Here is a 25093-nt window from a genome sequence, read left to right as displayed (position 1 = left end):
CTGGAGCCTTATGGTAGCAACCAGTCTACCTGCAGGCTCCTGGTTTCCCTTGCAGGCAATAGCAGTAGCAGGAGTTGTGAGGAAAAGAGAAAAAGTATACCTCACCTGGGCCAAGCACTACAGCCCTTTAAACTTCCAAGTTGTCAATGGATGGTAGATGGGGCCTTCTCTCTGAAAACCATGGGCAGTAGACCTGGCCTCCCGAGTCCAGACGCCAGGTCTAGGGTTGCCACCTCCAAGTTGGGAAATTCCTGGAAATCTAGGGGGTGAAACCTGGAGAAAGTGGGGTTTGGGAAGGGAAAGGACCTTGGCATGGCATAATTCCATAGAGTCCACCCCCCCAAAGCAGTCATTTTCTCCAGGTGAACTCATCTCTGTGGCCTGGAGACCAGTTGTAATTCCAGGAGATCTCCAGCCACTACCTGGAGGCTGGCAACCCTAGCCAGGTCTATTGCCTGACCTAGCAGTCAGACTTGGATGCCTGACCACAGTGGAACTTTTAAGTTTAAAGCACTGGCAGCGCCAGCAATTTGGCAGCCCGGCTTTGAGCGTGCTCACTTTCTCCTTCCTGTCTAACTGCTGCCTACAAGGGAAAGCAGGAGCTCACAGCCACACTGGCTGCTACCACAGGGCTCCAGTAGGCTCTTCACCCATCCCAACAAGGGGTGTGCTTCAAAATTTTTTGTTTTAATTGCCTTTATTTTTTGTAACAGCATCCCACTATTCCTGAACCTGAAAATTGTGCCCCAAAAGGATTTTGGAAGTACCCTAAGAATTTCATGAAAATGAAACTTATGCCCTTAGAAGCCTGAAATGAAATTAAAATGAAATTTTTTGAAGCGCACACCCTTACAAACCACTTTCTGAAGGTTTTCACAGTGCAGTTGAGCTACAGCCTGGATATATTTAGTTATTTATTTACTTCATTTATAACCCATATATCTTGCTGAAACTCAGTTTAGTACAAAACATAAAACATTTTTTTTATTTTATTGAATTTCTATTCTGCTCTCTCTGCAAGTGTTGGTTGGTTTATTGGACTAGGACCTGGGTTTGAATCCTTGCTCTGCCATGGAAGCTTGCTAGGTGACCTTGGGCCCACCACAGTCTTATCCTAGAATGTTGTGAAGATTAAGTGGAGGAGGGAAGAACCATGTGAAAAGCCATTTTGGGTTCTAGGAAGTGGGATATTTTTTAAAAAGTGGGATACTAAAAAAAACCCCACAGTCTAAAACATGCCATACTATGAACAATGCAGTTGATGGATTACATGTGTAGCAGACATGGCAGCAAAGGCAAGATAATACATCCAATAAACAGTGCAATAGATACCCTTATAAAACCACTCTCCAGAACCATTCCAGTATACTGCAGCTCTATTCCAGAAAAATGCCTTCCTAAACATTTCTCTCCGACACACTCTGCCAAATGATTGGTTGAATCTTTCTGACCTCCTCAGGCAGACTATTCTACAAGGCCACAATGGTTAAAACTCAAGCATGGATTGCAAGGCTTTGTACCCATGTGCAAGGTGGTACCTTGAGAAAGCTTTGCACAGATGACACATTCATATATACAGATGTCTATCAATACATTCTCAATCATCATTTACTGGAAGAATTGACTCATGCTGACATCATGAGCAAATGGCCCAAAATTCCCCATTTGTGATAAGTCTCAACCTGAAAATATATTTTGGCAAAAAGAAATATAAAGTAAATAGCTCTTCCTTTACTTTCTGAGTCAATGAAACTAGGTCTACTACTACATCAAATTATTCTATGTCATCCTTGTAGGCCTTGGAGATAGTTTTGTGTAGTGGTTAAGAGCAGCAGGATTCTGGAGAAATGGGTTTGATTTCCCACTCCTCCACTTGAAGCCAGCTGAGTGACCTTGGGTCAGTCATAGCTCTCTGGAGTTCTCTCAGGCCCACCCATCTCACAGGGTGATTGTTGTGGGGATAATAACATACTTTGTAAACTGCTCTGAGTGGGTGTTAAATTGTCCTGAAGGGTGATATATAAATCAAATGTTGTTGTTGGCTGTTGTGGGTTTTCCGGGCTGTATTGCCGTGGTCTTGGCATTGTAGTTCCTGACGTTTCGCCAGCAGCTGTGGCTGGCATCTTCAGAGGTGTAGCACCAAAAGGCAGAGATCTCTCAGTGTCACAGTGTGGAGAAGATGTAGGTCATTTGTATCTACTCAGGAGGGGTGGGGTTGAGCTGAGTCATCCTGTAAGAGTTTCCCAGGGTGTGGAATGCTAATGGCGGGAGGCTTCACTGTATCCTGAGGAGGTTCTTTTGCATATGGATTGGTACTTGATGTGCTAATCTTCTCTGCAGGGCTATTGTCGGGGATAGAATGTTTTGTTAGCCTGGTGTTTTTCAGAACTGGAAACCATGCTCTGTTCATTCTTAAGGTTTCTTCTTTCCTGTTGAAGTTTTGCTTATGCTTGTGAATTTCAATGGCTTCCCTGTGCAGTCTGACAAAGTAGTTGGAAGTGTTGTCCAGTATTTTGGTGTCCTGGAATAAGATACTGTGCCCTGTTTGAGTTAGGCTATGTTCAGCCACTGCTGATTTTTCAGGTTGTCCAAGTCTGCAGTGTCTTTCATGTTCTTTTATTCTTGTCTGGATGCTACGCTTTGTGGTCCCGATGTAAACTTGTCCACAGCTGCAGGGTATACGGTATACTCCTGCAGAGGTGAGGGGGTCTCTACTGTCTTTTGCTGATCGTAGCATCTGTTGTATTTTTCGGGTGGGTCTGAATACTGCTTGAAGGTTATGCTTTTTCATAAGCTTTCCCATCTGATCAGTAATTCCTTTGATATATGGCAAAAACACTTTTCCTGTAGGAGACTGTTTTTCCTTGGTTGTTTGATTCATCCCGGGTTTGATTGCTCTTCGGATTTCATTTCTGGAGTAGCCATTTGCCTGAAGTGCGTGGTTTAGATGATTAATTTCCTCATTGAGAAAGTGCGGCTCACATATCCATCTTGCACGATCCACTAATGTTTTCATTATGCCTCTTTTCTGTCGGGGGTGGTGATTGGAGTTTTTGTGTAAGTACCGATCAGTGTGAGTTGGTTTCCTGTAGACCTTGTGACCTAACTGAAAGTTTGCTTTGCGGATGACCAAGGTATCCAGGAATGGGATCCATATGGTATCCATATGCAAAAGAACCTCCTCAGGATACAGTGAAGCCTCCCGCCATTAGCATTCCACACCCTGGGAAACTCTTACAGGATGACTCAGCTCAACCCCACCCCTCCTGAGTAGATACAAATGACCTACATCTTCTCCACACTGTGACACTGAGAGATCTCTGTCTTTAGGTGCTACACCTCTGAAGATGCCAGCCACAGCTGCTGGTGAAACGTCAGGAACTACAATGCCAAGACCACGGCAATACAGCCCGGAAAACCCACAACAGCCATCGTTCTCCGGCCGTGAAAGCCTTCGACAATACAAATGTTGTTGTTGTTATTGTTGTTCTTTCAACATGGATATTTTGCCAATTTCATCCAAGCCTTTGTTATCTTCTTCCCTAGATACTGGCTGCTCTCACAGCATGACACTCAAAAAAGCATGATTTTCTCTTCCAGACCCTCATACCAGCCCCTGAAGATCAGAATACCATTCCCACACACTTTAGCAAGCACTCTGTGAAGTCAGAGAAAGGATTGTGGTATGTATTGTGCTGCAAATTGCCTCCATTAAAGCAGCAACCGCTCTTGCAGTCCACAGCATGACTTACCTCCCATCCTCCATGGCCAAGTGCTTGCCCAGAGAGTATAGGTAGAGTTGTAGGTAGTACCAAGACTAGAGATAGGCATGAACCTAAATACGAACCAAAAAAAGCCGTGAACTAGCCGGGTTCGGGGTTCATGAACCAGGGTTCATGGAAGCTTGTTTCCATGATCTTCCATGAACTGGACTACTGGTTTGTTTGGTTCATATTAAAGGGCCAGTTTAAATGGTCATTTCCCTGGGGGAAATGGCCATTTTAATTTTTCCTGCCACTTGCAAGCAGCAGGTCCCTTTAAACTATCAGCTGGCAGGCGGCAGGGGGGATTCCCCCCTTGCCGACTGCCACCTGATAGTTTAAAGGGACCTGCCGCTCGCAAGCGGCAGGGCCCTTTAAATGGCCCACCCCCACCCCCCCAGCCATACCCCCCAGCCTCAGCCCTAGCCCCTCACTCCCCTCCCAAGCCCCAGTCCCAACCCCCCACTTACCTTCCATCTGATGCTGGGGTGGTGGAGGCCTCCTCTGCTGCTCTGCAGGCCTGCACGGCAGCGAAGGAGGCAGATAAGGGCCCTCCCGCCACTCAAATGGCAGCCGTGGCTGCTATTTGAGGGGCGCAAGGCAGCGGAGAAGGCCGAAAAAGGCCCGTTTTTGGCCTCCTCATCTGCTGTGTGGGCCTGCAGGGCAGTGAAGAAGGCCTCCAACTCCCCAGCATCAGAGGGAAGGTAAGTGGGAGGCTGGGGCTTGGGAGGGTGAGGTGCTGGGGGTGGGCTGTGGGGTTTAGGGAATTTAAAGGGCCCTTCTGCTTGCAAGGGGCAGGTCCCTTTAAACTATCAGCTGGCAGGCAGCAGGATAGAGAAGGTGGGGTTGTGACTTTGCAGCAAAATGTCTTTTTTTTTCTTGGAAAGCACTTCTCTTTTGGAGAAAACTTCATATTTCCCAAATGGGAATTCTGACACTGAAACTTACCCACTGTAAATTCAGCACAACCCTAACGTCAACTGGACCAAAGTAGTGATTTTTCAGTATTAATGAAATACAATTTTGGTCCAACAAAATTCACCTCCGAATTATTACTGACTGATCATCTCTTAGTAGGTTGTCTGATCTCACATTGCCTCTCTAGATCAGGCAAAAATTTCCTCCCCCCAACCCCATCTTTGAAATGAGTAAGTATTTGGCTACCTGACAGCTTTTGAAGCCTAAGACCTAGGTTACACTAAATGAAAATGAGCAAACACATAAGAAGTTTACCCAACAGTTGCAAATTTGTACTTCTTATGCACTGTTCATTTTACATGAAAAAAATACCAAAGGTGTAACTGGCAGATACAACTCTGTTAAACTGCATAAATGGAGGTTGTCAGTATACTATGACTACATTTATATTAATCTTGGTGCCTCTTCTAAATAATAAACTAGACATGTGGCTTTCATCTTTAAAATGTGAATGCTAACCTGATCTTTAAAATATCTACATCATTTATCATTTTTTAAAAAATGGTATATCAATTGTATATTCCCCTATATCAAAATGGGAAGATTGGAAAGAAGCTAATCCTAGATTTGTTCGGAATGTAACACCACTCCATGTGCGAACATTAAAAAAAAATCCATTATTCATTAGCATCACAGTTGTATGGAGCTCTGTCTAGATTAAACAAAATAAAGGGGCCCCAGACAGCACCATCTGCATTGTTAAACAGGCACTTTTCGTCACCCTTTGAATTAGCGGCTTCTCTAAATGGAAATGATGGGAAGTTTAGACAGATGTTCACTTAACTATTTAAACAGTCAGTTTAAGGAACATGAAAAATGTATTTGGTACTGGATTCACCTGCCTCCTTCCAGGGGCTTTGGGGGGTATGACAGTGTTAAACAGCTTTGAATGTTTGCATAAGATTTAAGGTTTACGTTCTGTCCAGCTGAAATCATGTTGCTTTGTAATGTCTGTAACAAATATAGCTCCCAGCTAGTCTGTGTGCTAATCTTGTTCTCTGCCTTGAACATTCCTTTCCACTCTTCAGCATATGGACATTTCTCACTCACTCTAGACTGAATTGGCTTTTTAGGCAAAGACATAAACCTGGGCAGTTACTTGTATTTCAAAATGGACTGTAAGAAATTTCAAAGAGCAACTGGGTGAAGGGGGTGTTTAATAATATCAAGATTGTTGTCAAAAATACCAGACAGGAACAGAAACTGCATCTCTTGAACAGCCATGTCTCCTTCTAGTCTAGAAAGAGTTTTTTGGTAGATGCAGGTATTGTTTCTGAACAATTACTCCTGACTTTCAAAGAGATGAGCATCAGAGTAGAAAACAAGAAATTATTCTTCAACAAATGGAAACAATCCTAAGTGTGTCTACTTAAAAGTAAGTCTCATTTTATTCAAGGGGGTTGACTCCCAGGAAAGTGTTCTTTGGACTGTAGCTGTTGTTTGCTTGTTTATTTTGGTCTTCCAGGAACCACTCCCACAACCCCAAGTAGCTTACACATTTATTTATTTCCCACCATATTTTCTTAGACTCAAGATGACTAATAATACAAAGACTTAAAATGTAAGAGTCCATTACAAAATAAAAACACACACAGCCGAACCTTCTGAAACAGTTCAACCAAGTGCACTCTGAAATAGAACTCTCTTCCATACATTCCCAAATGTAGCCAGTAAAGGCACCCTTCCCACCCCCTCTGGTAGTCCATTCCAGAGGACTGGACCTACCATGGAGGAAGTCTGGATGTTGCTATACAAACAAACAATCCAAATGGAGGGCACAACAAGGAGAAGGCCATCTGAGGAATGCAGCGGGTGCATTATTACAAGATACAATGAAGGCCACCAATTTGATGGTTTCAAAACAGAATTAGACAAATTCAGGGAAGAGATAAATCTATCAGCTATAACTACATTGAATGTCCACATTTACCAGCATTGCACATACCTGTGTATAAGATGCTAGGTCAACACCACCATGAGCCTCTCATAGACTTGATGCTCTGTTGGAAACAGAGTGCTGCAGTACATGAAGATGGGTTTGCTAATGGAATGCAATCCTACTCTTATCTAAGGCTGCTTCTGCCCCATAGATTAAAAAAAAAGTGTGTACGGAAGCATCCAGAAAATAGCCACCATTTTTTAATAATAGAGGGGCCATTCACATGTATCCCAAAGTGAGTTAGGAGCATGTTTCCCCTGGTTTTCTATACCCTCTTGCAACTGATGAACGGAGCTTTGACTCTTGAAAAATTATATCCTGAAGGTCTTGTTGGCCTTTAAGGTGTTAATGGACTTGAATGTTGCTATACCCCTGAAGACAATGAGTATTTCCCACCAACAAATGCATTTGCTTTTTGATAACAAGACTATCGTATTCCTTACCTAAAGGATATTGAATGTGGCAGGGAGAGATGAAGGGGTTGGAATTCTTTTCAGCAACAAAAATCTTTATTTCTTAAATTTACAGGGGTGGGTGGGAATCAAACCAAAGTGGGGTGGGTGGGGGTGCCTCCATCTCTATGGCCCTTCTTTCATAGGAAATGAAATCTTGTCATTCTATATCTACTGAAGGTTCAGACTTATTAGGCAGTGTATCATAAGATCCTCAGTGCTTAGCTAGCATGATTCCAACAGGAAGGAATGAGTCAGAGACAAGGGAGGCTTTTGTCAGCTTTTTAAAAACTTTTGGTAAAATAAAAGTTGGCAAGTAGCAATTTTTTAAGCACAGATTTATTTCCCCTTATGTAACAGGAGGGCCTAGCCAGCTTGTAAATAAGCTTAGGCTATGCAGATTTAAAATTTAACACAATTAAACTTTTACCCTGTGGTAGTAATTATGCTTAATGGCTCTTACTCTGAACTTAACCATGTCTATTGTCGTCAGCCAATCTGAAAGCAGGAGTTTAGCCAAGGACAATTTTCTATAGTTTATAGGCACACTAAAATCCTGCAAGCTTAGAATCTCATTGGCTGTTGATGTCATTGTGTATAGTAAAAATTAAAGCTAATTGGCACAGAGGACCAGCAGCGAATATGAATGAATTGATGGGAGAAAATGGAATAAAAGAAGCACGCTTATGTGGCATGACTGTTGAAGGCAGCTTCTCTAATAACAATCTTTTGTCCAACACTTTGCACATTTGCAGAGCTGAGGCCACATCCTAAATACATCCCAGTCATATATCTTTGCCCAATAGGGTTGCCAGATCCCCCAATGTAGTCAAGAGATCCTCTGCTTCCAGAATCTGCCCCCTTCCACCGTTACTCCCCTGACCAGTGGGGGGGGGGAGTCCCTGAGGAATGGGCCCAGGAGGCAAGAATCCTTGTGGGCCAGGGCGCAGCTGGCACTCTCCCCATGGGTGCAATGATGTCACTTCTGAAAGTGGGAAGGGCAGGAGTATGCCTGCTGCCAGCGTGATGACATCACTTCTGGAAGTGATGTCACTACACTTGCTGGGAGTGCATGCATGCAAAGGTCCCTCCCTCTTGCTGGTAGGTTAAGGGACCTGGCAACCCTATTGTCCAAGTTTGTTGAAAAAAGTGTTAAAAATAGGCTGCATGATGAGCACAGAGGATCCTCAAAGCAATGTTCATTTATTCTTTATCAAAGCTTATTAGATGTCCATTTCTTTGTTTCAATTGATCTTCAGATTCCATGAAAATAAGCTTGTTTTTAAACTTGTGTTCTTCTCTCACTTTCAATTCTGTGCCTTCCACCAAGCTGATAATCACTGAAGCACCCCCATTTCTCATTAGAACTGATGTACACATTATGGGTTTCCACATGGAATGATGTCCCTGTGGCTTTCCTGGGACAATTATTGCCCCAAGTACAATATAAAATATTCACCGTACAGTTAGCTACTACCCAGTTGTGACTGAGTAGGGTTGCCTCCAGAAAATTGCTTCTGTTGTCTGCACAGGCTAATAGTGGGAGAAAAAAATTAAATGCTGTTGGACTCTGTGCTGGTACATCACTTCTATGTTGTACCTGGAAGTGGTGTAGTGATGTCAGCAACATTTTATGCCCCCCCATCTTTCCCACTGGTTGTCAGGAATCTTTGTGCTGTGATTGCTGGGAATAAGAAAGAGGACTACAGCACCTATGTGAGAAGAATTCTGAGAGGCAGGGCAGGGATGATTCATCATGGGAAACCATTTTAGGACAATCCCAAAGGCTGGAATGCATAATGTGTTCCAGTTCTTAGCTGGTCTTCCCTTTCCTTCAAATTCCCATCTGAAAACTCTCAGTATAGTGGCAGATCACCTGTTTTTCATGAGATTTAATCCGTGGCATCTCCAGATAAAGGATTTCAGTTAGCAAGGAAAAGAGGCCTTGGAAGATAAAGACAAGACAAATGTATGAAGCTGCCTTATATTGAGTCTGATCATTTGTCCATCTAATTAAGTATAGTCTACTCTGACAGGCAGTGGCTTTCCAAACAGAAAAAGTTCTTTCCCAACATTTACCACATTTACTTTTTAACTGGAGATGCCAGTGAATGAGCCCCCCATTACCAGGCTAGATGAACCTACAGTATGACTTAGGGCCAAACTACAAGTGATGAATGACACTTGAACGGCAAGTGTATTCCTCCCTGTTCACTTGCCCTCCACTTGCTCTCCACTCGATCCACTTGCTGTTCAAGTGTCATTTGTCACTTGTAGCTTGGCCCTGAGTCTTAGGGAACTTCATATGTTATTTTCTTTAGTTTCACGTTCTGCACCCTATCACTGTCATTTGATTGCTCCCTAAAGGGAACTTTTACTCAATATCTGACTGCTTTTCCCATTGCTATCATGTGCAGCGGATGTAAACTGAGGACTTTACTGGTCCTCTGATCTGTATAGTGCTTAATACTGTTGACAATAAAACGCTGAAAAGTAGCTGAGGTAAACCTGTTCCTTATAAAGACTAAATGCGTTATTTGAAACTCAAACAACTTGTACCCTTCTATAAGTCATCTATATTTTATATTGTGTATAGAAGAAGAGCTATGGAAATATGACACAGTAATCAGAGTTCCAGAACCAAAAAAAGTGATACATCTCATTACAATGACATATAATAAATAAGAACAATAAAATTTCAGTTTATAATTGAGTCACAATGTCTACTAAATGAACAGATGGAGAAAAATGATAAGCAATGATTTTTGTTCAATCACATGCACAGAATTCCTTCAATATTTGTAATAATTTGAATAAAATCATATCTCATCTTGTTGGTAAAGTCCATGTGAGTCACAGAACATCTCCTTTCCTTTCATGATTGTGTACATTAAACCTAGATAAGGAATGAACTACTATTAGGATTTATAGATAAAACATCAATTGTGGAACACCCATGTATTGTCATCAAAAATATATGTGCTTAAGAGAATGTACCACCCCTAAGAGGCACCCGTAGGACTGATCTTGCATCATGTTCACAATATCATCTTATGTTCTGAACTTAACCATTTTCCGTCAAATTTTCTCCTGACACTCCATAAATATCCCAACTGCATTTTTAGCAGCCTGGTAGCACAGAGATCCCGCAGATATTAACTGTTTTAAATCAGACCATTTCTACATAATAATGTTAGACGTTACCAAGGCATACTTGTATAGATTAATGACAAGATATTTTATCATTAGGTATTTCAGATGTTTTTTTCAACACAGCAATGTAACTCTAAAAAAGAGCATTTAGACACATTACATTATGAGGAAACTATTTATTGGAACATCTAATGTAGGAATTGATGTGGGAATGAAAAGCATTGTTAAAACAGATGGATTAACTAGTGGAATAGATGTGTGATGCCAATGCTGATTTTAGTATTTCACAGTATCCTCAAAACATGAGCCTTGGTAGTCCAAACTTCAATTAAACAAATTTTATTTTGTATCCTTCATCTTGGTCCCTATCTACCTATAGAAACAAAAAACCACCCTCTTATAATGGTTTACTTATCCAAAAGCTCTAGATGTTCCTCAAGCTGTTTGCATAAATATTTGCAAACTTAACAGTACAGCATACAATACATAGTAGTATCAAGAAAGTGCAGTATCTTGTTAGAAGTTGCTTGTACTCTATTGTACAGGGTGACTTATTTCTAGATACTTTTTATACTTTTCTACTCTGATCAATAGGCACAAACCACAGATGGCATCAGATTCAGGTGCTACCTTTCTATATCTATTTATGTGTTTATTTACAGAATTTATACCCTGCCTTTCTGCCCTATATTCACAACTTGACATATTTATGCTAAATATCTTTAAAGATGAAAACTTACCTTCCTTCTCCAAAGTAAGTCTCTTTTTAGTTAAATAATATCAAAAAGCAAGTGTTGTTCAGAAAGTTATTTGATGGTGATCTGTTACTGACAGAACATACACATGCTACATGCAGTGGCTTCTTTGTTTGACAACTAACCTATAATAAGTGAAGCAAAACAAATACATGGACAGCTGTAAAATCATAGCTCTGTTTGGGATATTATTGTGCTTTCAGATGAATGATCCATATGGTTCATCCCAGCACCCTTGTGTAGCTTGGTACCAAGCTCTTCTCCGTTCATGCCTCTAGTAAAGAACCTTGTACTCACTGTATTTATCATTCAGTAGGACACTGAAAATCTTAAAAGCCTTTTTCAGGGCTACCTTTTTCCACCTTCATGCATGAGAAGGCTGGGCCAGCTAGAAGGAACCCATTCTCAAGTATTGGATATGGAAACTGGAAGAATGAAAGACCATGCCTAGTTTCAGAGACAAATAACTAGAAATCTCAGTACAGCTTTTAATCACCAAGGATGGAATAACTTTGTTTTTGGAATCATACTCCCCATACGTTCCCAGGTCTGCCAGAGTCCCAACCCATTTCTTTTGAAAAAAAAATGATTTAAAATGTATGTAATTGTAACAAAGTTACACAATTTGGAGTACTTCAATCACAGAATCGAGATTTCAGGTCATAATATTATTATATAGTGTGAGATTCTAAACACCTGAGATATAACTACTCCAACTTGCATTAACACAAAATTTGAGTTTTACAAATGCTATGCAAACACACACACGCACAGAGTAGAGGTCTCTTTGGAGTGTTTAAAAATTATCAGCAGCAAAACAGCAAGTCTGAATGTGCCAGAGGCAGGTTAGAACATCAAACGACTGCAAGATTTAGTCCACGCAAGCTTTTCACTTAATCACAAGGCTTTAGGAAATAATAAAAAGTCAACTAACAAACCAAGTGCTATCACTTTATGTCTTCTGAGTGCAAAAATTCTTTTACTAGACAACCTCAGTTCAGTTACCATGTTTTAGGGGGGCTTTACTTTTTAAAGTTGCAGATAATATAATTTAATTCTTCTTCACCACATTATACAACAGTGTCTTCAGTGGAAGATTTTGTACAGCAGAATGGGTTTTAAATGTCTGCTCAGCTCTTGTGAATAGTGTGACAGGGAAATGAGAGGAAAAGTAATGTTCTTATGTGATAGTCTACCAGTCCCCTTATGTTAGCAGTACCACAGTGCTAATCCTAACACTGTGACACCATTATCATTGTGACACGGCATACCCACATTTGACAGCAAGCATAGCTTTCATAGTCTTGCTTAGGGATGACAGAGTCAGTCATTTCCTCATAATGCTATCAGAGGCATTACTCAACTGGTGTGCAGGATACACTAGGGAACGGATCCTCCCCCTCCACTCTGATCTGCTTCTAGAGTATTTTAAAGGAAGGAATCTCAGAATAGGAAGCCCTAGCCTTGTAATAGCTTTACTAGGGAACCATTCTTAACATTTACAAATTCCCATTTGGCAATCCAAGCCTCTGGTTTTGCAGCAGACAGCCAGTGGTCTTCCTGAGGTCAGCAGGCAGCAGTCATGGGCAGGTAGATAGGCTGCAGGAGTCAGGACAGGTACAAGGCAGGCAAGAGTAGGGCAGAGTAGACATGAGGCAGGGTATGGAAGCAAGCAGGCAGAAGTAAAGGCAACAACAGAAAGCTTTATAGGAGCTGCTGAACCAGTGAAGCATCCATACTTCCTCAAGCTTATATAAGAAGCTCGGACTGCTAGCCTTTCTGATAACCTGGTTAAAGTCCTGGCTCCTGTCAAGAACTACTACATTTCATCTCCTTCCTGTGAGAGACTGAAGAAAGGCAGAAGGTATTCCTTCTTTGGGTCACTGTCTCTGCCTGGTTCTCCTTCATCTTTGATCCCTAAGTTCTGAAGGAACTTCTATGAGTGCAGGAACTTGGCACAGTTCCTGGAGCAGCTGCAGGCCATCATAAGCTGCTGACAGGGCACAGGCTTTTCCAGGTGGTCCCTGGTCTGTTGGCTTACAGGGGGCAGGGTTAATCACAACTAGTTGCTGTGGCAGGATCATGAGGTTCTGAGCAGTGTGCTCAGAGGGGGCTGTGCCTCAGAGATATCAGGCCCTGAGAGGGACTCCTCATCATCTGAAGAGTCGACCCCAGTGGAACTGGTCAAGCCATGACACCAAACAATCTTGTTTGCTTTGGTCACAATTGAACTCAACTGGTCACTTGTTCATACACAAGAATAATTTGCCCCATAAACGAGTTTTTGTCACAGATTGTTGCCGCATGGCTTTTCTTCTTTCCATATTTTTACAAGCAAGCAGATGCGGGCAGTACTGCCAGTGGTAACAGTTCAGTTCTGATTCCTTGTTATGCCAAACCATGGAAGCTAACAGACAATAAAAGTGTGACTTTAATGAAAAGTGTCTGCAGCACTGCAGGTCCTGTCACACAAAGCTGGGCTTTCTATTGAGTGCACAAACAGAAAGATGTAATCACATGTACTTGCCTCATTCACACTTTAATGTTTTAAAACAGCTTGTGTAATGTGAGAAGGAGGCTTATTCTAATTGTTTTAGAGATTTGTTTTAGCAGTATTTATCAAGGGTGTGCAATTTAGACTTGGAAATATTCAGAATCACTTGATAATGCTATATTTAGAATAGTTACAAATAATTCTGAATCTCAAGTTTAGTCCCAGATATTCTTAATAATTCCTAATATTCAAAGTCCTGTTGATGCCCAGAGAAAACAGCCTAGGCTGCTTGCAAGGGAAGGAAAGTGAAAACTGCTCCTCAGAGAGCTTGGCTTGGCTTCTTGAGAAACATTACCCAGACAGCCTGGCACCAAAGGTGGTGGGGGCACAGAGCTCAGTGTCCCCTGATTGGGGTTGCCTTGGTTTTGCCAAGGGTAGGGGGAACTGGGAGAGAGCAAAGCCTGTGAGTGATGTCTGTCTGCACTTATGAAATCCTGAAACAGGCACAGACATGGTACTTTCACATAGGTCCTTTCCAACTGAAAGGCAGGAGTAGCTGCTTATATAACCCCTCTGCAGTCTCCTGACCATTTGGTTTGTATGCTGTGTCTTCTCCGTGTCTCTTTCTACATTTGATTCTCTTTCTACTAAGGGTTTGCAATTCAGTATTTCTGGTGTGAAAAGATACTTGAAAAATACCTTATCAGTATTTTTGGTTATATTTAGGAATCTCAATCAAACCCAGGATTCTTAAATAGACCAGTATTAGCATTCTTGGATAAATCCAAGAACATGTGGAAGTTAACTGTGTCCATTATTCCCTATGGGAGAAATGTTGGGGTGGGGGAGCAGAGGGGTTGTCTTTGGAGCAAATAAGCTAAAATTGCAGTGGAGTGAGGGCTGGCTGTCCGCCAAAGACTACAGACCATGAGAGAATAATTGTGATTGGACAGTCTAATCATGACAATTCTCTCATGGGCCACATTAGTAATTCGTCATGATTGGACAAACAGTTGAGCTCTCCCTAACTTGCTGCCAATCCCTTCTCCCTCCTTTTGCCCAGGAAACCTCCAAAAGTGAAGGGGAAAAGCTGCTGCAGATGGCTGCAGCTTCAGCAGTGCCTGTGTTCTGCTACCAGGCTGTTTTTGTTGGCATTCTCTCTGATTCTGTTGAGTTTTGTTAGTTTTTTTTGGGAAGGCTTTAGGTCAGGAGTTGCTCTTTTTGTGTTTGGCACTGGCTTTTTTGTCCTGGATTTTTTCCCCATACTAAACAATGGACAATTGACCCAATCTATTTGAAATTTGGAAGATCTTTAGAGAACAGTCGGCCATTATTTGGCAGAAATTTTGGTGTCATTTGCACCAAAAACTGCCACTCCAGAACTGCCCCCCCCCCAAGATTGCCCCATAGGGAATAATGGTGATTTTGGAAAAAACCTGGATATTAATACCAAATCAGTATTTAAGGACCTGAATATCAGGAATACCGATATATATGGCCTTCCAGACACCCAAGTATCTTATACCTGAATTTTGAAAATATCGATTTTTTTAGTGCATATCCCTAATTTTTACCCCTTAGGATGTATTAGGAATAAAACTAGACTGCAGATTAATTGGGAAATTTTATATTAAGTTTGGACCTCTTGGCGAGTATATCAGTCACAAATGTAAGGTTTGTTAGATAGATTTAGATCAGATTCAGATAATAGATTTTGTCTTGGTATTTGTATGCAATTTTCATTTTGTTGTTGTGTGTTCTGTTGTAGCAGAATCAGATACTATATTTGGAGGGGGAGATTCTGCTAGCAGTATGAATGGTGGCATGGTAGAGGAAGTTAGCATATGGGGAAGGTTGCAGGAACTTTTCTGGACTTCCCTTTGCATAAGAAAGAACAGTGCACTCCAGTCCATAGTTCAGGGGTCATGCTGCCTCCTCCTCCTGCTTCTTCCCTTCTTCTAACCGCACTCCAGGACTGTGCTCATTTACTCAATCAGCCTGTTTGGGGCCATGGTTTGAGAATAATTGTAGATTAATCAGCTCTTTTCAAAACGCAAGAGCACTCCCTTTCCCAGTGTGATGACCTCACTTCTGGAAATGATGTCATTACAAACTGGCCGGGAACATGCACTTTTCCACTTGCCACCTCCTGCTGGCTGAGGGGCAAACCACCAGGGTAGGTATTTGTCAAGCATAGTGCCCTGTGTTGTTGGGGTTGTTCCCACACACTCATCACTCTCTGGAAATAGTAGCCGTTGCTGTCAGCAGTCAGCACTTGCCACATCTTCTCAACTCTTTGAGGTTGGCAACGGCACTGGGAAAGGGTCGGAGGACTGAGAGAAACTATTTAAAAAGTGGTTTGCCATATTGTGGGGTTTTAAGTGAAAAATGACTTTTTCAAAAACTTAATTCCAGATTTTCTAAAGCCCTCATAAACAACAATTTTATTCACAAAAAGAATATTCCTCGTTGAATCCCATTGAATAGGTTTGTAAAAGGCTCCGTCAGAGAGTTGCCTGTGAACTTCCTTAACATAATCCACAGTGTTCTGAATTATCACTGACTTGATAACAATAGAGGCATCCTTATTCCACAGAATAAGATGTTGTTTACATGATACGTTATTCCAGGTATGTGAGAGTTCTTTTTCCAATTTCTCAATATCTCTCATTATAACTCTTTCAAATTGTGATTCTGAGTAGAGGGAATAAAAGCTGATTGAGGTCTAAATTGGCTAATAACAGAAGACTGAGAGCTGACTCCAAAAATTCCCTCAATTTAATTTTACTTTTGTTTTTCACAGACTGACTACAAGATCAGCACAAGATCAGACTGCAAATGTTTAAGCAATTCTGAAGAAGATATCGAACTTAATAAGTCAGCAGATGGTCAGTTGTTTTGCGCAATTGTACTGTATTGTTTTATTTACTTGTACTGCAATTGCTCTGCACTTGGAACGATGTTCATATGTTTATCACATTACGGTGTTAAGTATTTGTATACGTTTTACACTTTGAGTCATTCTCTGTGATTAATATCATTCATTTATACATACATCAGGAATTTGGGTTTTTTTTTCTTTGTGACTTATAAAAACAATATATGGAAGAACAGAAATGCAAGAACTATTTCTACATTCCTTAAGAAGAGGCTAAGAAATTCTCATAAAGAGCCAATTTGGTGTAGTGGTTAAGAGCAGCAGGACTCTAATCTGGAGAACTGGTTTTGATTCCACAATCCTCCGCTTGAAGTGAGCTGGATGACCTTTGCTTAGTCACAGCTCTATTAGAGCTCTCTCAGCTCCACCCACCTCATGGGGTGATTGTCGTGAGGATAATAATAGCATGCTTTGTAAACCACTCTGAGTGTGGCATTAAGTTGTTCTGAAAGGTGGTATATAAATTAGATGTTATTGTTGTTATCTAGTCCAGCTTGTGAGAAGATGAAGACCTAGAGTGTGAGAGGACTGAGTCTCCCAACCACAGTGACTGGCTGTTGGTTCCCTTAGCAGAAATTGCCACAGAAAACTTGAGTTGTTCTTATTGACGCAGATTCCACTTAACCCATGGCACAATAGCTTAACCTTGCTATGTTTGTTACCTAGTTTTCTTCACTGCATCTTGATTCTCACCATAAATATGGAATGTTACCAGGTCATCAAAATCAATAACTGTCACACTAGATACTCTCCTGTCTTGTTGAATATTAGCACCAGGACTATTAATGCCTCCTTTAAAAGTTTATATATAACAGAACACTCAAGAAGCTGTGAGGCAAGCTGCCTTGTGCTTCCTAGCTGTTACTTTTTTTTTTTAATATCAATACTAACTTTGTTCGGACACTTAAACATCAAATATCAATGATCATATTTACCTGCTAATCTAAATCTCTATGTTATCCTTAAGAATATATCTTTTTATTTCCTATGGTGGCATTTCAACCCCTATTTGGCATACAGGGCCATGTCAGATATTGGAAGTACTGTCAAAATACACAGCTCTGCTTTTCTCTGCTATGTCCACCTTCCCTTGCTTTGCTGTAAGTCACAAAGAAAATATCACTGTCAAGTTGAATGGAAGGATTTGAGTTCAGTAGCACTTTAGAGATCAACAAGATTTTCAGACTATAAGCTTTTGAGAGTTAGATCTCTTTTCTTCAGACATGAGCATGCAGTGGATTCTTTCTCTCCCTCCCTCTCTCTCTTTCACACACACACACATGCATGTACGAACACACAAGAATTATATAAATAAGCAGATAGATTGGTAAAAGCTCCACTGATTTCAGTAATATTCATTCAAATCAGTATTAAATAAAAGTAAGTCATTCAACGTATCACTGCTAGGACAATATCATATTTTAATTGTTTGCTAAAACAGTGGGTTTAATTCTCCTTTGTTTGGAGATTTGAAAATTTGTATGTCTCATACAATTTTATCTTGAAAGAAGAATCTTTTGACAAAGAACCAAAAATTTTAGAAAGTGAAATGAAAACTGCATTCAAAGCAATAGGGAAAAACAAAGCACCTGGAGCAGATAGGACAGCAATAGAGCTATTTCAAGCTACAGAAACAGAATCCATCAAAATCTTAACAAGAATCATGGGGGTGCCACCACATCTGACTGATCTAATGCACGACCAGTACTCTGGACAAGAGGCTACTGTTAGACAGAATAAGGAAACAGACTGGTTTCCAATTGGCAAAGGTGTCAGACAAGGATGTGTATTATCTCCCTACTTTTTCAACCTTTATGCAGAGTATATCATAAGGAAAGCTGGATTAGATCTAGAAGAAGGTGGAGTGAAAATTGGTGGGAGGAATATTAACAATTTGGGATATGCAGATGACACCACATTATTAGCAGAAAATAGTGAAGACTTGAAATGACTACTGATGAAGGTTAAAGGAGAAAGCACCAAAGCAGGATTACAGCTGAACATCAAGAAGACAAAAGTAATTACTACTGAGGAATTACACAATTTTAAAACTGATAATGAGAAAACTGAAATTGTTCAAGATTTTCTATTCCCTAGCTTATACATCAACTAAAAGGGAGACTTCAACCAAGAAATTAGAAGACTGAGACTTGAAAAAGCAGCCATGAGGGAACAAGAAAAAATCCTTAAAGGTAAAGATGTCTCTGTGGGGACCAAGATCAAGATAATCCAAACTATGATATTCACCAATACTATGTATGGATGTAAAAGTTGGACAATTAAAAAACCTGACAGCAGAAAATTGATTCATGTGAAATGCGGTGCTGGAGGAGAATTTTGCAGATATCATGGATGGCCAAAAAGACAAATAAAATGAGTTTTAGATCACATCAAGCCTGAATTCTCCCTAGAATAAAATGACAAAACTGAGGCTATTGTACTTTGGTCACATCTTAAGAAGACAAGACTCTGGAAAAAATAATGCTAGGGAAAGTGGAAGGCAGTAGGAAAAGAAGAAGACACAAAACGAGATGGCTCGACTCAGCAAAGGAAGCCACATCCCCCAGTTTGCAAGATCTGAGCAAGTCTGTTAATGACAGGATGTTTTGGAGGTCTTTCATTCACAGGGTTGCCATAGGTCAGAGGCTGCTTGATGGCATATAACACACACGCACATACAATTTAGGAATTGTTCTGTGAAGAGCCAATGGCATACAATTGAAAAACTGATTACTATAAAACGTCTTGCTGATTCACAGGAAAATCTGGGGAAACTCTCTTCTACCAACAAATACAGATCCCACATCTAGATAAAGATAGGATCTAACTATATGTTACATGGCAATACTTCGTTATAATATTTAACTGGAGCCCTTGCTTACATATCCTGGTTTCATAGTCCAATTATATCCTTTAGTTTAGAGCTCTATAGAGATTTTTCACTTCCATCATCTTCAAATGCCATCATACCTTTCTAATGCATTCTTCTCACGATGGACTACTTTAATCTCTCAGACCATTTCCTTCCTATATCTTCAGTCAAGAACACTACTATTCAGCCTGCTTATCCCTACCTCACCAGACACCTAATATTAAATTTGATGTTCTCAAAGGACAGAAACAAACCGGTGTAAATCAGCATAACATAACCAATGAATACAAATTAAGTATGTACCCTCTAGCAGCTAGATGCTTATTGATTGAGCACATCTTACATCCTTGAATAACATATGGAGCTTTCATCTTATCCAATTGTGTTCCAAATAAGGAATCTGAATTCAGTTTCAAATATCTCAGTGCTGTATTATGACCAAAATTCAGTTCTATTACGTTACGTTTACTAGCTGACTATCCAAAGCTACCTTTTAAGATCTACTTGGGTTGTCCAAGGACGAAGACGTATGTATTGCTTTGCCCCCTCCCTCCGTTTACAACTGGGAGAAGTAAACAGCCCAACTGGAGATCCTTCAACTATGGAATCTCCCCTCATCCTGGAAGATTAAAACCTCTTTGAAGTTCAGATTTTAACTTCACATGGTCAGATATTCTGTATTCAGACAATTATGGGATGGCCCTCAGTTGCTTACATTTTCCTGTGTTAGGAGACACAGACAGGGACAAAACTTAGTTATTCCCTGGGAATATTCCCAGAAAGAAGGGCAAATGCCTAGCAGACCCTTTGGATTTTTTTTTTAAAGTTTGCATAATTATCTCATAGGACACATCAAAATACGCAAGAAACTAATGTATGCCAAGTATCAACACTACATCCTCAAGCTGATATTGCAGTGTAGGTGTTCTCCATACATATAGGCATACAGCAATGAGCAGGAAAAAAAAGAGGCAGCCGTTGTGTGATGTACATAAGCAGAACCCCTGGCATAGACCTGCATTTACCTCAGGTAATCTCTGCGGCAGAGAATGAGATTTGCCTTCGTGTAAAGTGTGGATCCAACCTCTCCCAGGCGACAGTCACAGCAGGCACACTTCAAACAATCTTCATGCCAGTATTTATCCAAGGCCTTCAGAAGATATCGGTCCTTGATCTTGCGGTTGCAGCCAGCACAGCCCTTTTGCTTCCCTTTTGGTTGCACAGATAGCATTGGCACGCCTAGAAACAAAAAAAGCACACTAATGAGAAAATTACCAGTGAGCCTCTAGGAAAGTATCCTCCAGGCTCTCTACAAAAATTCCAGGTGTTGAATGCTTATGGATTCTTTGTTTTGTGAGCTAAAACAATTTTTGGTAAAGTAGGCAGGGAACCCAAGGTTTTTTCACTCTGGTCCAAGCAATGGGATTAGTTGCATGGATATAGCAATTATTTTTTCCAGCAATAAAATGTGCTTATTCGACAGATTTTGCTTAAGTAAATCTCCACTCTGAAAAATAAACTGATCCCTGTATTACTTTCTGTGTTTAATGAGTGTTGGTTACAATTCCAGCTGGCCTTACTTATCAAAAACCTTATTAAGGAAAAGAAAATTCAGACAATTTTAGAATAGCTGGCTTTGTACACACAAAACAGACCTCATCTTTTCGCTCATTAGGAAGATAACTTTGGAGGGTCAACAGCAAAAAGAGAACAATAAAGAATATTCATGGTCCTGGACCTGTGTATCTTTCTCACAGTATAAGCCCCTTCTTCATCAAATTCTCTAGAGACAGCTTTGCTCCAAATGCCATCCTTTACAGAAATTACAACTACAGCTGGTAGGATCAGGGCTTAGACAGTCATGGTCCCAAGTCTATGGAACACCTTCTGGAACAGAGTTGTTAACGTATTTCTCTGTTAGTCCTCCGAAGGCATCTGATCTTATTTGATCACACAAGTCTTTTTTTTACTTTATTAGCAGGGTCAGCTCTTCAACTGAGGCGGAGCCGGCCGCCGCCCTGGGTGCTGAACTCTGAAGGAGGCGCCATGCCGGCCCCCCAACGGAGTTCCCTGCAATGTGCGCGCTCCCATGCGCTCATGCAGGAATTCTCCTCTCTTGGCACAAGGCATTTCTTCTGGAGTGCAGAAGGGCAGCCCTGTCTTCCTGCTCAGCCAGCGCCTGAGGAGCTTTGAGTTCAGCCCCATCAGCAGGGACATTTCTCTCTCTGCCTCCCCCCCCTCTCTTTCTCTCAATTTAAGCCTTGGGTGAAGCTTCCGGGAGCAAGAGACACTCTAGCTGGCTGGGGAGCAGCGAGCTCCCATCTGACCTTTTGTCCCCCTTGTTCCCTCCTTTCTTTCTTGCTCCCCCCCCCCCCGCATGTATTAAAAGGAATGACAGGGGGATTGCCCATTGGAAATAATAAGAGAGGCTTGAAGGCCCATTGGGATAATGGGAGCCAGGGATGCCAATTTAGTTGCCTGGGCTCCATTGAAATGCATCACAACACAAAAAAAGTTGCTTGGTTATGAGGATCTTATGCCAATTTAATGACTCCTGAGGCACTGCAGAGATAGTAGCTCACCCTTCTCCGAGGGGACCTCAAGGTGACAAGGTGGGAGTCCTTGATTCAGAACCCCCTCCTTCACCGAGATCACGCTCTCTCGGGTGTGCGTAGCGTTCAAGCCCCACTTCTCCCTGAAGTTGGGGTGGAAACGGGCGTTGGAGCGCCCCGCTTTCCAGTAAAAACAGTGGCTCGGTCAGCCCAGGTTGTAGGCTGCGTCAGATCTCCATTAATCCAAGCCGGAAGTGGGATTGGGATAATGGGAGCCAGGGATGCCAATTTAGTTGCCTGGGCTCCATTGAAATGCATTACAACACACAAAAAGTTGCAAAGAAAATGTGGAATGGATTTTCCATAACGGTCTCTGGGACCAGATGGAATACTCTGGAAGTGGAATGACAGCCCCCAGAGTGCAATGATGGTCCCTAGCTATAGAGTTTGTGCTCCAGGACCAGAAGGACAGGTTTCAGAGTGGAATGACAGTCCTTGGAATAGGCTCAGTGCTCTGGGACTGGAAGGAGAGCCCCCAGAGTGCAGTGCAATGACAGCCCCTGGGAGTAGAAGCAGCATTCTGGGACTGGAATGACAGGCACCAGACTGGAATGACAGACCCTGGGAGGATCAGAAGTGTTCTGGGACTGGAATGACAACTCCCAGAGTGCAATGACAGCCCCTCAGAGCAGAATCTGTGCTCTGGGAAGGAATGACAGGTTGCATAGAGGAATGACAGCCCCTGGTAGTAGAGAAGCATTCTTGGAGTGGAATTATAGGTACCACAATGGAATGACAGCCCCTGGGAGTAGCAGAAGTTTTCTTGGACTGGAATGACAGCCCCAGAGTGGAATGACAGCCCCTAGGAACAGAATCTGTGCTCAGGGACTGGAATGACAAGTCAAAGAGTGGAATGACTGCTCCTGGGAATAGGGTCAGGGCTCTGGGACTGGAATGACACCCCCTGTCATTCCACACCCACTGCCATTCCAGTCCCCAGTCCACTGATTCTTCTCCCAGGGACTGTCATTCCACTCTGGGGCCTGTACTGATAGATCAGGATGGGTAGCCGTGTTTGTCTGTAGCAGTAGAAAAAAGCAAGAGTCCAGTAACACCTATAAGACTAATAAAATTTGTGGTACGGTATGAGCTTTCATGAGCCACAGTTCACTATTGGACTGTTTTTTGTGTTGTAATGCATTTCAATGGAGCCCATGCAAGTAAATTGGCATTCCTGGCTCCCATTTTCTCCAATGAGCCTTCAAGCCTCTCCCATTATTTCCAACAGGCAACCCTGTCATTCCTTTTAGTACATCCCTTTCCCCCTCCCCAGCTGGCATCAATTCTACTTCTCACCTTTCTTCAGGCTTTTTGGGGGAGGGGCTGCTTTTGGTGGAAAGAGTGGCTAGTTGTGTGTGCACTGCCACAGAGGAAGGAGGAAGTGAGGTGAGACACACACAATTCCCTTTCAGTCCCTGTGCAACAGGTAGGAGCAAATCACTGTTGTTGGGTTTAAAGTTGTTGTTTTAAATTCTATTACTTTCCTCCCCCCTTCTCCCTTTCGTTCTCCCTCCCCCTTGCTATTCTCCGATCTCAATGCTGCTCCCCCTTCACTCCAGCAGAGCAGTGCCCCACACTGCGCCGTCCTCTTTATCACCTTCTTCTCTCATTCCCTAGTTTACATATATCACCCCACCTTCCCCCTCTTCCCCAATAGTTTATTTCAATGTTTATACACCACATGCTTAGCTGTCAGCTGCAGTTCACTTCAAACTCAAGGGTGGGGGAGAAGGATGAGCATGGATCCCAAAAGGGATCTCTGACAAAGGTGATCAATATTTTAAGGCTTGGAGAGGGTCAGAGAGAAAGAGAAGGCTTCAGCTCAGTCTCCCCCTTCCAAACGTCTCTCTCCTCCAAGCAGGCCCTGTAAGAGAAGCCTTCCTTCTACTGCCAAGAGTCTCTGGGTTCAGAGAGATGTGAGAAGTAATAGAGAGGGAAACTTTTTTACACACACACACAAAAGGAGGTGTGCTCAAAAACTCAATGCAAGTTGCTGTTTCTGCTCACAATAAGAAAAACAAAGATTGTTGTTATTCTCACACTTATTTAAAAAATTAAAATTTAAAATTTAAGTTAAGAAATAAAATTAAATTTAAAATGTAAAAAGTTTCAAGTTTTATGCTTTTCATTTTTCCTACATTTCTTCTATTTTTAAAAATTGGTTAGCGGGGGGTGGGGGGCACAAGTAGGTATCTCACCTTAGGTGCCAGAAACCCTGGCACCGGCCCTGTTTATATAAGCCATCATGACTAGAAAGAGAGGATGGATATTCATACTCAAGGCCACTATATCCGATAGCTTAACCCAGAAAGACAAGTGCGCGCCATGATTCCACAGCACTTAACTGCTTTGGCTATCATCTTGCCATCATGATCAACTGGCAGCCTTTGGCAACCAACCTACTTTCGCACAGCTTGCTAAAGTAGAATTTGTCTGCTGGTGCCAGCAGAAAAAGGGCCAAATGGATACTGCATATGTTCTGAATGAACCCCGAAGTTCCCACACTTGAACACAAGAAGCAAATGACAGAGTCAAAATGAGTTGACACAATTTTAAATGAATTATCTGGCCACTAGTTATCTGCACAGCAATAAATGTGCCAGTGGCCTGAAACAATATAGAATGTGCTGGTTTCCAGTTTTTTTTGGTGGGAAGGAATATTGTTCATGCTTCAAGTAGAAGTAAGATACATTCCTATTTTGAATATTTCAGTTCTACAGATGTCCCACACCATTAGGGACACTTATGGAAGGATACAGGCCTATCATTTTGGAAAAATGTTACAGATTTGTTCTGAAACATGTGGATAAACAATTCAAATAATATCTTAGTGGTGCTCCGTGGGCTATATATATAAGATATTTTAGTGAAATGTCCCAAATTCACCTCTTTTAATAGATGTTTTAAAAGGTCAGATGATCTTTTACATTTAAAAAAGTTCAATTCCAGCACACACACACTTGGCACAGGATGAACAAATTCTTGTTAGTATGATAGTAAAAAGAAAACTCACTTGACAATTTGAAGCACAGGAGGGTTTTTTTCCCCTACCAAAGCAAGAAAAAATATATATAATGAAATTATTAACAGACCCATAACAATAGTGGTTCTAGTTAGTGCTTCTATATTAAGTGAAATT

General features: G+C 41.6%; 1 protein-coding gene across 1 annotated transcript in view; it reads right to left on the bottom strand.

Annotated features, from left to right (window-relative positions):
* The window catches only part of LMO1 (LIM domain only 1), a 127371-nt gene that overhangs the window by 10906 nt on the left and 91372 nt on the right, over positions 1 to 25093 (bottom strand). Inside the window, exon 2 of the mRNA XM_054972017.1 lies at positions 20368 to 20581. Within this exon, the coding sequence (XP_054827992.1) occupies positions 20368 to 20581 (214 nt within the window). The remainder of the gene's footprint in view (positions 1 to 20367; positions 20582 to 25093) is intronic.

Source organism: Eublepharis macularius, chromosome 2 (assembly GCF_028583425.1).
Source record: "Eublepharis macularius isolate TG4126 chromosome 2, MPM_Emac_v1.0, whole genome shotgun sequence".
Taxonomy (NCBI): Eukaryota; Metazoa; Chordata; class Lepidosauria; order Squamata; family Eublepharidae; genus Eublepharis; species Eublepharis macularius.
The sequence above is the reverse complement of the archived record's forward strand: the minus strand, read 5'-3'. Positions and strand labels throughout refer to the sequence as shown.